Source organism: Neomonachus schauinslandi, chromosome 1, assembly GCF_002201575.2.
Source record: "Neomonachus schauinslandi chromosome 1, ASM220157v2, whole genome shotgun sequence".
Lineage (NCBI taxonomy): Eukaryota > Metazoa > Chordata > Mammalia > Carnivora > Phocidae > Neomonachus > Neomonachus schauinslandi.
This window is the reverse complement of record NC_058403.1, coordinates 199451015-199465041: the sequence shown is the minus strand read 5'-3', so window position 1 is coordinate 199465041 and position 14027 is coordinate 199451015. Positions and strand designations below refer to the sequence as shown.

Sequence of the window (14027 nt, the reverse complement as noted above, 5' to 3'; positions counted from 1 at the left end):
GTCTGTGCCTGCATCCTCCTGGGAGTGGGAGTGCCTTTCATCATTTCTGTTTTATTGGTTCAGATGCCCCCCCAGAGCTAATGTCCCATTCAATGTCTTTCTATTATAAAAACCTACAAAAGACACGCAAATGTGTCTCTCCATTTGACTCTTTTTGAGTTCCCTCCACCTTTGACGCACTTGTCATACTCAATCCTGGGACCGCAGGCTAAGTGAGAAATCTCTGTGGGCAAATGGAGGTGCACCAGCTGGATTTCCCCTCGAGGACGAGCTCGCAGGGAATGTGGTCAGCACGTAATCTCCAGCTGCCGGTTCCTCCAGGGCCCGAGAGGCGGGGGACGGAGGCCGTCTGGGAGGTGGCATCTGCTCCGGGACTCCCTGCCAGGCTGGCGCAGCTTCATCAGGCTTGCTTCGCTGTTGAGTCTCCTTCTGCTCAATCCTGCTTCCTCCCACTTCCCTTCATGGGGGTTGATCCCTGATAAACACCCTGCACCCCGAACTCCAGCTCAGTATCTGCTTCTGGAGAAGTCACTCCACAACAACCTTTCCACCAGTGGCTGCCAATTCCGAGAGCCCATTTCAGGCCAGATGGGTGCAGAGCACCGGGTGTCCATGAGCTACGTAGCGTGGTGAGCATCTGTCCCAGAACATGTCTCAGAAGGCTGGGGGCAAAGGTCGTGTCTGATCTTAATGCAGCGGTCAGAGATCTTGGGCACCAACGCAGCGGCAGACACAGCCTCCCTGCCAGGACCCACCCAAGATCACGGGGTTTGTAAGGCTAGTTCACGGACAGGGTATGCCAGGCCCGCCTCACGCCGTGGCTTCTGCCCGTGATGCCATCCCACCTTGCCTGCCATGGGCAGACAAACCAGCCATTGCTTTGGAGGGCTGACCAACAACTGGCCAAATGCCAGGCTGAGTACCAGGGGATGCAAGGACAGATGGACAGACAGCACGGCATGCAAGCTCTAAACGATGCCGTGTGACAGTCGTTGGGGCCCTGCTGATGCCTCCTTCAGAAGTGGGCTGGGAGGCTGAACCAGCAAAGGACAATGTCATCATCCTCACAGAATTGAGAAGGTTCCTACCTGCTCCCTCTCCTGGGGCTCCTCCCTGAACACGTACAGCTGTGGGGCCTCGAACTCTGCAGGTGTGCGTGCATGTGTGTGCAGGTGCAAGAGCAGAGCATGCCCCCCCCACCGGGCCGACTCCTGGGCCACAGCACCCCTGGGCTCCCTCCCCACCCCCGCCCCTGCCTCCGTCTTTCCTGGCTACTCCCTCACAGACCTGCCCATCCGCCCCCTGCATACCGCTGAGTGGCGCCATCGAGACCCCAGGGGACAGAAGAATCACCCAGGCAAGCGCTGCTCAAACTCCTGACCCAGAAAATCAGGACATGTAATAAAATCATTACTACAGTCTTAAGCCACTGAGTTTGGGGGGAATTGATTTTGTAATATATATATTTTTTGACATAGCGTTCTTTTGGTTCATTCACAATTACACCAACGAAATGATTTGACAAACTCGCTGGTGCTCCATTCAGCTGTGTCCTTGTCACTGTCGCCACAGAACTCGGTGGTGTAAAGCAGTAGCCACTTTCTCGTGCTTACCGTTTTGTGGGGCACGGGTTTGGAGACGGCTGGGCATCTGTGGCTCGAGGTCGGTCCCATGGCTGTGGTGAGACACCGGGCGGGATTGCGGTCCCCCCCGAAAGCTTGACGGGGAGGTCAGGCCGTGGGCTGGTGGCCATCAGGGCACCAACGTGTGGCCTCTTCAGCCTGGGGGGGCTCATGGCACTTGGTTTCCCCCCGAGCAAGGGTCCCAGAGAACCAGGGGGAAGTTGCAGGTCTTTTTCAGACCTGGCACTGGAAATCACAAAGCATCCCTCTGGCTGTTCTCCCCTGGTCTGAACGGTGCCGGGCTGGCCCAGAATCCTGGGGAGCAGCCACCCACCTCTTATGGGAAGGGTGTCATGTAACTTTGGGGTCATGTGTTAAAACTGTTGCAAGCTGCTGTTCTTTACGTTAACTTGCCTTTCAACGACCCCGATCACTCCATCCCCCAACTGCCCTGAGGACTAGTACCCAGGGAGAAAAGAGCCGAAGAGGGGAAAAGCTGTAGGTAGATGACTTTCTTAATAATCACTGCACTCACATTTTTGAGTGATTCTTTACGGGAACCACTATACGAGGCCCTTGTTTTGTAACTAATCTCTACACCCGGCATGGGGCTCGAACTCACAACCCGGACATCGAGCGTCATCTCGGGCTCCCCTGACGGAGCCAGCCAGGCGCCCCAGCAAGGCCCTTTTGTGATCTTATGCGGTCTCCACAGCATCCTTAGGAAGTAGTTACTGTTATGTCTCCCACTTAACAGGTGGAGAAACTGAGGCACAGAGTGACTCCGTCCCTTGCCTCAAGCCATAGCTAGGAGGTAGTGGCAGCCGGAATGCATTCGTGGTTTTCTGATACTAGAATCCGATCTCTTAGATGCTCTGCTATACTTTCTCCCCCATTGGAGGGCAGGCACTTTCGTTCCAGCGGTCAGTTCACACCTTGGAATCCAGGCGTGGCTCTCTTCCCGCAGAGGCCCTGAGTCAGGAGGGCGGGGTGGCCGTGGCCGGGCTGGCCCCCACGCAGGGGAACAGGAATCCTGCCCAGGCTTCAGCTTCCGCCTGGGCCCTCCCCTCCTGGCTTCATGTGGTCATGCTTACTGTTGAGTAGTTGACCCTTCAGGTGAACGTAGAGAGAGATTAACAACACTGTGATGACTTGAGCTCATAGGAACTGGGCATTTGGTTATTTATTGGGAAATTGAGACAGCCATGAGCTGATGTGAATTTGTTTTCAAATTTTAAAGATATTATTTATTTATTTGTCAGAGAGCACAAGCAGGGGGAGTGGTGGGCAGAGGGAGAGGGAGAAGCAGACTCTCCGCTGAGCAGGGAGCCCGATGCGGGGCTCGATCCCAGGACCCTGGGATCATGATCTGAGCCGAAGGCAGACGCTTAACCGACTGACCCACTCAGGTGCCTCTGTTTTCGGTATTTTAAAAGTTAAACTGGTGTGTAATAAAAATAATTCTATGGTATAGAAGGATATACCCTGGCACCACCTCCAAAGCCCGAACAGACGCCCCAGCCCCATTTCCAGGGGGAGCCACTGTGAAGTTTCCAGCGTCCTCATCCAGAAACATGTACAACAGTGTCCCCATCTTCTGGTGGGCGGGTGTGCGCTCCTTCCTGCCACCCCCTGTGACACCATCTTCCTTGCTCTTGCTGTCATAGACCATGCGTCCACGGAGAGTCTCGAGTGTGGCGTGGTGTACGTGGATGGGCGTGTCTGGAGGAGAAGGCAAGTGTTTTCCCGAGGGAGGTGGGACCAGGGCGGAAGGGAAGGTACAAGAAGGACAGATCGTCAGGCTCTGAGGCGGCCTCTGCCCTCTGTGGTCCCCGTACCGCTCACCGAGCCATCGAGCGCGGTCTCTCTTCCCATGGCTGGCCTCGATGCTTGCTCTGGCCGACAGCCTACGGTCCACGTGACAGTTCTGAGAGAGCATGAAGCTGTGCACGTGCATTTGCTCTTCTGGAAACCCGCCCAGCACTCACCTGAACCAGCCTGGGCCATCCTGCCAGCGGGGGGGCGCAGTGTGTGGAGACCATGAGGAGCAGGTCACGGTCACCTGGCCAAGGCCATCGTAGGCCAGCCGGCCCCCCCCACCCCTCCTGGACCAACCAACTGACCACAGATGCGAGAGCGAGCCCTGCCGTGACCAACCGACAGTCAGCCGACTGTCAGACATGGGAGAGCTCGGATGAGGTGCTGCTGACCTCAGTGATCGGGCCACTGGTTTGGAGGTTCTTGTTAGGCAGCAGCATCGTGACAGTAAATAACCCATACAGCCCTTTGTCTGGAGGATGATGCACAGTAAGGCTGTGATGGTCAAGAGGTTTTGTTTTGTTTTGTTTTGTTTTTAAAGATTTTGTTTATTTATTTGAGAGAGAGAGAGTGAGAGAGAGAGCCCAAGAGGGGGTAGGGTCAGAGGGAGAAGCAGACTCCCTGCCAAGCAGGGAGCCCGACGTGGGACTCGATCCCAGGACTCTGGGATCATGACCTGAGCCGAAGGCAGTTGCCCAACCAACTGAGCCACCCAGGCACCCATTTTTGTTTGTTTGTTTGTTTTTTTAAATCACTGGATAGGGGCGGTTGGGTGGCTCAGTCGTTAAGCGTCTGCCTTCGGCTCAGGTCATGATCCCAGGGTCCTGGGATCGAGCCCCGCATCGGGCTCCCTGCTACATGGGGAGTCTGCTTCTCCCTCCCCCTCTGCCTGCCACTCCCCCTGCTTGTGCTCTCTCTGTCTCTGTCTCTCTCTGACAGATGAATAAATAAAATCTTTAAAAAATATAAAAAAAATAAAAATCACTGGATAATCTACATTCTGGTAAAATGAGGCCGGTTGAGAGAAAACCGCTCCCACAGCTGTCTCCACACGATGCAGTAGGAGTAACAAGCTCTATAAATGGTTCAGCCTTACCAGCTCCCCTGGGTCTCGGGGTGACTTATGGAGAGAGCCTGTGAGATTGATTATATTTGCTACCGACTGTTATTAACAAACCAGTGCTGCGATGAGCTGATCTGCCTCTTTTTTTTTTTTTTTTTTTGCATAAAGACCTGCCAGAACCCAAAGTTCCTTAAGTTCCTTAACTTTTTTTTTTTTTTTTGTCGTCTCATGTACTCCTTTGGCCTCAGATAAAGCCTACTGTCCTCCTTCTCAGAATGTTGTAAAATGAATAAAATAAAATATATAGGATTACAAAGAAAACCTCAGTTGAGATACAATTCTCTAAAAATTAGAACAAATGTATGAATTAGTCATATACGTGCCTTTTTATTATTAATGCATTACGTAGGATCTACCAGCAGGTCTAACGACAATCTTCACTTCAGAGTGGTGATGGCATTTTGAGAGTCATAGCTGTTGTGTCATATGGAACTGTCTGTCCTTTTCCTTGGTGACAAAGTCACAGGTCTTGCTGACATATACTAGCGTGGCATGGTCTTTATATTCATCATGGAGGGAAGATCTAAATTTTAGTTCAAAGTTGGGGGAAAGATGCCGTTTCCTCCCCCCTGCCCCCCATCCACGTTCATGGACCTTCTGAATTCTGGGGATGGACCAGGCGAGGAGACCATGTTTGACCTGATCTCCTCCAACATGTATCCATCAGTACCCAACTCCTATTTCTTCCTGTAATCCTTACATTTTGGACAGGAGTGGGACCACTTCGGATTTGGGGAAGGGAATGTTTTTCCATTTAGAGATGATCTGCCAGTTAGCAGTATGTCCTCGAAGACAAACACAACAAGCCATAAACGAAATCGTGGTCATGGAAAGATCTGACCTGCAGAACAATTTCCTTCCAGGTATTTGTGGAGAAGTAGTTTCTTCTCCAAGATCGAAATCTCCACCTCTTCCTCCCCGCCCAGTGCTTGGGCCAGTGGGCTGAGGGAGAAGTCCTGGTTCCATGATTTAAGGGTCACTGGTGGAAATAAATCTGGGGACAGATCCACGAGCTCGGTTTACCCCTTTCCTCAAGTTCTAACCAAAGCGGGGATGCAGCAGCGACCTTCAAGGACCTCCTCGGTGACTTGTGAGGGAAGCAGCCTGATGAACCGGACTTGATATGGGCGTAAACGTGTGATCCTCTGAGAACACCCCGCAGTTCTGGGGCGGAGGTCCTAGCTGGTGAAGGGCTGTCTCTCCGAAGACCTTTGGCTGCACACAGGGACCCATGTCTTGTGCAGAGGCCTCGTGGTGGGGGGCAACTGCGGCTGTTGCCCCACCTCAGGGCCCTTCTGTGAGAACATGGGAAGTCCTGAGGCCAACCCCGAGCCAGAGGTACAGACCGACGACCTTGTCCATATCTGCAGCTACCGCCTTGTGTGTGTGGCAAACCATCCAGGTCTTGCTTCCACTAAAATGCTGCCTCCGCCGGATGTGGTGGTTGGCTTTGGCCCCACTGACGCTGCCATTTTCCCCATGGTGCTTTTCCGCCGATGAGAAAGGGGACTTCTGCTAACCCAGACTCTGGCCTGGCCCTCCCTGAGGCCTCCAGGAAGGCCCCTCCCACGCATCCCTCTTTCCTCCCCGCCTCTTTGCTCTCCTATCCTCTGTCCCCCGCACCCCTCCCTCACCCCGTTCCTTCCTCCCTGGGGAGAAGACAGAGCCTGCCCCACTGACCTGGCCCACGGCTGTTCTGGCCTCCCCGGGAAGTTTCCTTCTCTCCTCAAGGCTCCCTCAGAGGCCTCCTTGGGAGCAGAAAGCCGGGGATGCCCGGCCCCCCACCCTGACCTGACATCGCTTTCTCTTTGATGACTCTAGGGAGCCCCAGGCCCAAAGCCAAGCATGGCCCAGCACTGAGGCCTTCCTTTCGGTGAGGACACTCACGTGTGTCATGTTTGGCGACACCTGGCTCCCTTTGTTCATTTTTGAGCTAAGAAGACAGTTGATTCCAGGCTTTGGGTGGGGCAGCCGTGTCAGAGACAACCGCAGTCCATCCGTGCCAGGAGGTGTGAGGAAGCCACACCAGGCCCCGTCCTCACCCAGCGCTCGAGGAAGGGGGATGGACGGCGGACAGACATCAAAGGCCAGAGGTTGGCGATCACACTTGTGCTCAGCTTCACCATCCTCCAGAAACCACAGGTGTGGGAAACGGAGAAGGCTGACCTTTCTGTCAACCCTAACCCACTTTGAATGGCTTTCATAATAGCTATGCTCTCCCCCTGGTTTCTGATGGCTTCAGCTTCAATTGCTCTCTCTCAAAAAAAAAAAAAGTCCATTTGCTCATCTTGGGTGACAGGTTTCACCCATCTCTTTGCTTTGCAGAGCTGTGTGGGTGGCAAGCTCCTCTCATCAGATTTTTCCCATGCATCTTCAAACCGAAAGGGCTGACCTCCCGAGAGTTTCTTTCTGAGTCTACTGGGGAACCTCTACATCCTCCAGCCCCACCGGGCAGCATGGCCAGGAGAGGCAGGGCACCCCCCAGTGGCCTTGGAGCCTGCAGACACTAGGCTGGGCCCCGATTCTGGAGAGCCTGGAGCAGACTTTGGGCATCTCGGGTTACTCCATGGTTTAGTGAGCGGGGTGGGGTGTGATGGGGATTTTGACACAGAGGCCCCCAGATCCCAGCCTCCGGTGCAGCATACTCAGCCATGTGGGTCTCCATTGGTTCTCGTTCCAGCCCCCAGCCCATGTGGCTCCTAAGTCTCTGGAGGGACCCTTCTGTTACTAAGGAACTCCCGCTGCGTTGTTCTGGGTGCTTGGATAAACCAACCTTCCATTACTTCAACCTGCTCACCAGACAGTAAGAGGCTCGACTTAGGGCATCATTAGTACAAGAGGGGGGTACGGAGTGGGGCAGGATAGAGACCAGCTCACCTCCATCCTCCCCACACCTTCCCCTGCAGGCTCGCCCTTTGCCCTTCTCTGCCATGAGAGTTTCAGGAGCTTCTGTGCCTGGCCAAGTTGGCCAATGGGATTATTGACGGCCTTACAGCAGACCCAGCATGGGGACCGACCAGTATCCTCACTGATTCCATAACTGTTGAGCACTTCTGTGTCTGGCATGGTGCTCGACACTGTGGGGGCGAGGGAAGGGAGGGAGATGAAGGAAACACAGTCCTTGCTCTCGAGGGAGAGTGTGGCTATGGGTATAGAAAGTATAACTTATTCCTGCATAACTGATTCAAAGAAGAGGCCACATGAGAATCTGAGGACAGGGGGACGAGTGGAGGAGGAAGGAAGGGAGATGGAGGGAAGGGGGGCTGGGGATGTTCTGTGGGGCTCAAGGCACTCAAGGGAAGGGACATCATCCCTGGATGTGGGGTGTGGCGTGAGTGTGGATGGGCTGTCCAGCCTGAGTTCAATCTGACCAGTCCAGGAGCGACAGTCCTGCCCCTCTGGGTCTGTCTGGTCTCTGCTGATGCAGCATGAATAGCTAAGTGGCAGTGGGAATGTGACTCCTTCCTCTGCCTGCTGTCTTGGCTTGGTGGTCTTGCCCAATTTTGTACCAAAGGTTGACTGATGGTGGTTTTAGGGCATCCATGACCTTCCCCCTGACCTCACTGTTCTGGTAGGTCAGCAGTGTGCTCTTTGCTCATGGAGCTCTGTGAGTAGCCCAGGAGGGCCAGGCAGCTCATGTGCTGGAGGGCAGTGGGTTGGAATGATACCTTGGCTCCAGCAGGTCTGAACACTGACCTTGGGGTAGGCAGGGAAGTATCCAGATCCCAAGCCACATGGCAACCTTGAGCCCTTCTGAGAAGCCAGAGTACAAGCTGATGCTCTATCTCCAGGCAGGGCAACTCAACTCCAAGTCTGGTCTAGGTAACTTTTTTTTAATAAAGAGATTTTATTTATTTTTTTGACCGGGGAAGGGGGGAGCAGGGAGGGAGAGAGAGAGAGGGAGAGAACGAGCAAGGGGGAGGGGCAGGCAGAAGCAGAGGGAGAAGCAGGCTTCCCGCGGAGCAGGGAGCCCGATGCGGGGCTTGATCCCAGGACTCGGGGACCATGACCTGAGCCGACGGCAGATGCTTAACCGACTGAGCCACCCAGGCGCCCTGGGTCTGGGTAACTTTATCAACGGGCCTTATGTCCCAGTGGAATGAAAGACAATGCTACTCCCAATCATAGTGTTTGCTTTATTTAAATCCTGAGGTTAAAAATAAAACTGTTCCAAATAGTGCAGCAGATGCTATAGAGGAATATGTTTTGGGATACAAAAGTTTCTCACCCCCACTGCGCAGGGCGGGTGTTGGCATTTGATGTGCTTCTGGGTAATTCTTTGGCAGATAAGAATGCAATGGGTCCCCAGACCCACTATCCCATAAGGCCTCGAGAATTGAGGATTCGTCAATGAAAGTGCAATTCTGATTCGGAAGCCGCCCAGCAGAGGCGTGGGTGTGGCTCTGCAGCCCCCAGAGGCAGGAGCGTCCCTGGATAACACTCATCACGAGGTTCTGACGAAGCCTGTTCATCGGCCATGTCTCCTGAAATCTAAAGATAGACTTTATTATTTTAAAAAAGCGATTACGAAGGAAAAGGCATTATTAATTCAGTCTTTCCTGTCTCCTTGGAAGAATCACAACGCAATGAAAAAAACTTCTCCAGGTTTCCACTAAGAAGCACCTTTCGCTAAGTGTTTTGTAAACATGGCTGGCTGGCTCACGGGTGTCTGCAAGGCGACCCCTGGTTCTCCGAATCACCGACGGCTTTTGCTTTCACTCTCAACCCCTCAGAGCCAGGGATGGGGGCTCTCACGTGTAGTTACGAAGGTGGACTTTAAGAAATGAAACTCCTAAAAAAAACCTTAAAGATCAGTGGCCATCTAACCAGTATCCTATAGAGCACTGGCTCTGAGATACCACCTCCAAATGGGCATTTCCTTTCATTTGAGTCTAGAATGGCTTACCCACCCAAGGAGTGGATAACTGAAACATTTCAGAACAACCATCCCTTTGATTTTTCCATTGTATTATGTAGCTTTTCCTTTTCTACTTTTCAAACCCAGTAGGGTTTTTCAGTTCCAGATTCCTTCTTGATCCAGTTGACCTGGAGTCCAGAGGGCTCCAGCCACGAGCACACTGCAGAGGCCACGCTTTATCGTGACGTCCGCCCTTCCTCACTGCGGGTGAGTGTGTCTGAGGGGCCACCTTCTCGGGCAAGGTTGATTAGTGGCTTCTGAGGCAGAGGTGAACAAGGCAGTGGGATCAGTGCTAGAAAGTGAGCGGCTGTTATTCAGAGAGCTGGGCCATCTGGGGGCTGCTGGATTTTTGCTTTGTTGTTTTGTTTTGTGTTGAATAGTGATCTGGGGTCCCATTGATGATTTCTAGTGTAATTCAGGCTACTGGCTGGGGCTACTGTCTTCAATAGTTGCTCTTCATTGTCATCTGCATTTTTTTAAAAAAGTACCCCAACCCCAAAAAACCTCAGTAAAGTCGGGAACCTGTTCAAAATAAGAATAAAGCTGTTCATACAAGCCACGCTGAAATAGGCCACCATGTTCTCTAGTTGCATAATGCACAGCAAACTCGAGCTCACACGGCAAAGTAACAAAGGAAAAAGAGTCTGTCCAGCATGAAAATAAATAGGCTGCAGAGTCAGGACGTGACCGCTGGGGGAATGGGCAGTCCTCTGAATGTAGTCAATGTTCCAGGGGGTACACACCACAAGGGGCCTCTGCTCTCTGGGAGGAGTGGCTCTGGGCTGGCTTCGAAGGAGCCAAGTGGTTTTTAAGCTGTAGTTGGTTTCCTGCTGGGCTGAGTGACAGAGATTCACCAGGGGGCTTGGATGGAATGTTCCAGGCCTTTTGTAGGAAACACAGGAGCTGTTAGCTGCACAGGATGGTGGCGATACCATCGGCTGGCCGTCTCCATGGCATCCTGGGAGAGTACTCAAAACAAGACTCCAGACTGCTTTGGGTTCTCTTTTGTTAGTTTCTTTCTTGTGGTAAACCACCCATCCCGATTACCCTTTCCAGAGGAGAGGGTGGGCTCAAAGGCAGGATAACTTGCTCTGGAACAATCCTCAGGCCATGTGGCACACCTGTGAGGACAAGCGTGAGGCTAGGGAGAGTCTCTGGGAGGCTGGCTGCTTTTTGCCTTGGTGTTGAGCACAGTCAAGGCCTTGGCCACTGGGAGATGCTAGGGACCCCGGTGGCTTTCTGCTAGAGGCAGCTGGCTGCTCTGAGGAAAGAGCGCAAGAGGTTTAGCTTCTCTCTGCGTTAATGTCTCAGGAAGGTTCTGTTCACCACCCCCTCTCCTGCCCTGCCTAAACTGACTGCAAGTGACCGAGTCCCCTATTTGAGTGGAAGCTCTGAGCCCCCTCCCCCCTGCCCCACGAGTCCCCTCTGCTGGGTGGTGGCTGTGGGGTCTGCGCTGGACCTGGCCTGGGGGCTCTGACCTGTCCTTGAGCTCTCAACACCAGCCCAGCCAAGCCTGTGGGTGACGGAATGAAGCTTCCGTGTGGTGGGACTTGACCAGTCACGAGGCAGGCTGGGGGACGGGCTGGGTCCTGCGTTCAGATCCCCAGACACCCTGCCTGGCGCTCTCCCTCATCCTTGGCCAAAGTGGGCCCCGTCATCAGATGGCCTGCTCACCTGTGAAGTGTCTGAGCCCTGACTTCAGGCTCCAGCCTCTGTGAACAAGGCCCCAAGAGGCCATCAAAGGTGAGCTCCCTATGGTGGGAGGAGAAAGGGACCACAGACAACAGGAAGACCATCTCCTCCTTGGCCAGGGAAGGGAAACAGGATTCATCGGCCCCAAGGGGAGATGGCTCCCGGCTGTCAGGTGTAGGCTGAGCCACGGGAAGCGGGCAAAGGGGTGCCAGGGAACAGACGGGTGGGGAGAGGGGACCAAGAAGTGAACTGCCTGTTATACCCGAATTACCAAAGACTTTTTTTAAGAAGGCCCCGATTTTGGAAAGTGGTTCTTACCCTGATTATGATCATTAGTAAACATGCCTGCGGATGAGGCAGAAGCTCGTATTTATACAAACAGAGACAGCCCAGCAGCCGAGCAGTGAGTCCTAAGGGCCAACACACAGTGCTGCTTAGTGGTCCCGTCACTGCCATCTGAGCAGACAGCCACCGCGGGACGCATCCTCCGTGCGCTGGCTTTGGTTTCCCCGAGCATCTTCAGTTCTGATTTCTAGGCCGGTGTTTTCAACTACTGGGGGGCCTGCCTGAGTGAAGGGCTTTGCATGAGGACAGAACTTCCCAGACAGAAGGGCCGGGAAGAAAGTGCAGCTAGAGACCCCTCCAAAATTGCTGTTTTGGAGCAGCCATAAATTTACTGGGGCAGGAAGGGACAGAGGCCTGACGGGAAGAGGCTGGCTGGGGCTTCAGGAGGCCCCCCGCCCCCACCCGGGACGCCCTGACTCTTACGATGGCCCTGTGGCCTCCTTTTCCTGGCCTCGCAGCCTGAGGACTCACAGGGTCTGGCCAGGACGTCCCGGCTCATGGTCACCCAGGACACCTGGCCCCTGCTGGGCAGAGTGGGGCATTTCTCTCCACGGGCAGAAGCTGGGGTCACTGACTCTGGCCTGTGGAGCTCTCCACGGAGGCCGGGAACCAGCTGTGGCTCCAGAGAGGTTCAAGGTCCCCTGAGTGTTTAAACTGTCGGCAGAGTGTCCCTTTGGGTGTGAGGACAGTTGGGTCCCTAATCCCTGGAAACGTTGCTTGAGCCCTTAAAAGCCACGGAGGCTAAGAGTGACGGTGCGTAGTGCTGAGTACACAGTGCTCCAGACGATGCAGCTTTGAGGGGCGGCCGGAGGCCTGTCTCCCAGTTCTACACTGGTCACGTTTGGAGCGGCTGCCTTTTTTTTTTTTTTTTTTTTAGTGCTTTATGTGACAGGTGAGCAAGAGTAGTGTTTCCTGTGGATAAAGTGAAGCTATTAGAATCTACAATCCAGGTGCTTGAGGCTACGGGAAGTCACTTCCATCGTAGATCACAGGCCTGTCAACCGTCAAGTGATAAAACACTTTCTTGGAGACAAACCTGAGGAAACAGAAGTGGGAAAGGAGGGTGTCACTGGGAGCGCCGAAAGCCAGAGGGCAGCGGCGGCGGCTGGGGGGGGCCTCCTCGGGGGGGTGCTGCAGCGACCTGGCTGGGCGTGTGGGCGGGTTGGCGGCGGAGCCTTCTGTGGGGGCAGGGGCCTGGGCCCCTCACCCTGTTTCCTGTCTGCCCAGCAGAGCTCCCCCAAGCAGGGGTCCAGGGGTCCTGGGACGTCAGCACGGACTTCCCTGGGGCTTGGTACACAAACACCTGCTTTGAAGCTGCTGGGGGATGTGGGGGCTGCAGGGGGTGCAGCGCAGGGAGTGGACCCTGAGAAGAGGTTTCTGGAGGAGACGAGTATGGATTTCATCCCCACTGGGCGCCTAAAGCCATTTTGCCACCCATGGTTTAGAAATCTCCGGCACAGAGTAAGGCGGGGTGGGTCACAGCACTGTGGTGGCCTCCAGTGGGAACTAGGGGCCTGCTTGGGGCATGGGACTGCGTTCTGCCCTCGGCCTCTCTGATAACCCACCGGGAGTCCCAGTGAGGTGGTGACAGTGCTCACTGCTTCTGCAGAGATGGGGCTCAGGGGCACTTAGAACTCGGAGGGCAGCTCTCTGGAATATGCTGGGCCTGTGCCCCATGAGTCCAGCTAATTCAAGGTATGTTTGTGCTCATGGGGGCATGCAGGGGAGGGGGAGGAGAGGGGGAGAATGGGAAGCTCCTCCTCTTAGCCCCTCCTTTAGTGGACGTGCTTGGCCACAATCCCTGGGCGCTCAAGGCTGGGAGGTGCTGAGGGGGCGGCACAGCTCACCCCTAGAGTATCCTCACTAGTTATTCTGCCAAAAGCCAAGTGGGCTGGGAAGGGTCCCTGTATGGGGGGATGTGGCCGCTAGCTCAGGGCCCCACTCAGGGAAGAAGTGGCTGCGTGCTGGTCAGGCAGGTCTCCTAAAAAGGCGGCCCCAACAAAGGGCTTATGCTGAAGCCAGAAGAACCCAAGGGAAGGGTCCCAGCAAACTTAACCACCCCTGTCTCGTGTCTTCATGAAGTGGGGGCCCAGGCTCATGGCAGATGCTCAACCCATGTGTTCCTCTCCCAGCTTCCTTCCTTGGCTGCCCCTCCAGCCTGTCTCCCTATATTCCCAATTTCCTGCCCCCCAGCCCTTCACTCCTGCACCTGTATTTGGTGCTTTGATGCTGTGCTTCCCCGACACAGTATACACTGCTCCCGCTGCCATGACAAGAAGCCCAGGGGCTCCCTCTCACAGCTCTAGTCCTGGCCTTCATTTCTTGCTTGTCCATCCACCCATGCATCCATCCACCCGTGCATCCATCCTTCCATCCATCTATGCATCTACCCATCCATCCATCCATGTATTCATCCATCCATCCATATATCCATCCATCCATCCATCCATCCATCCATCCACCCATGCATCCATCCATCCATCCATGTATTCATCCATCCACGCATCCA

The 14027-nt window shown here is 54.3% G+C and overlaps 1 protein-coding gene across 2 annotated transcripts in view; it reads right to left on the bottom strand.

Annotated features, from left to right (window-relative positions):
• Positions 1–8685: 8685 nt before the first annotated feature.
• The window catches only part of FYCO1 (FYVE and coiled-coil domain autophagy adaptor 1), a 74234-nt gene continuing 68892 nt past the window's right edge, over positions 8686–14027 (bottom strand). The window contains exon 18 of one of the 2 annotated variants that reach the window (XM_021683227.1): positions 8686–12554. In XM_021683227.1, coding sequence (XP_021538902.1) covers positions 12479–12554 — 76 coding nt within the window. In that variant the 3' untranslated portion in view covers positions 8686–12478. The remainder of the gene's footprint in view (positions 12555–14027) is intronic. The other variant, XM_021683226.1, reaches the window with a different exon arrangement.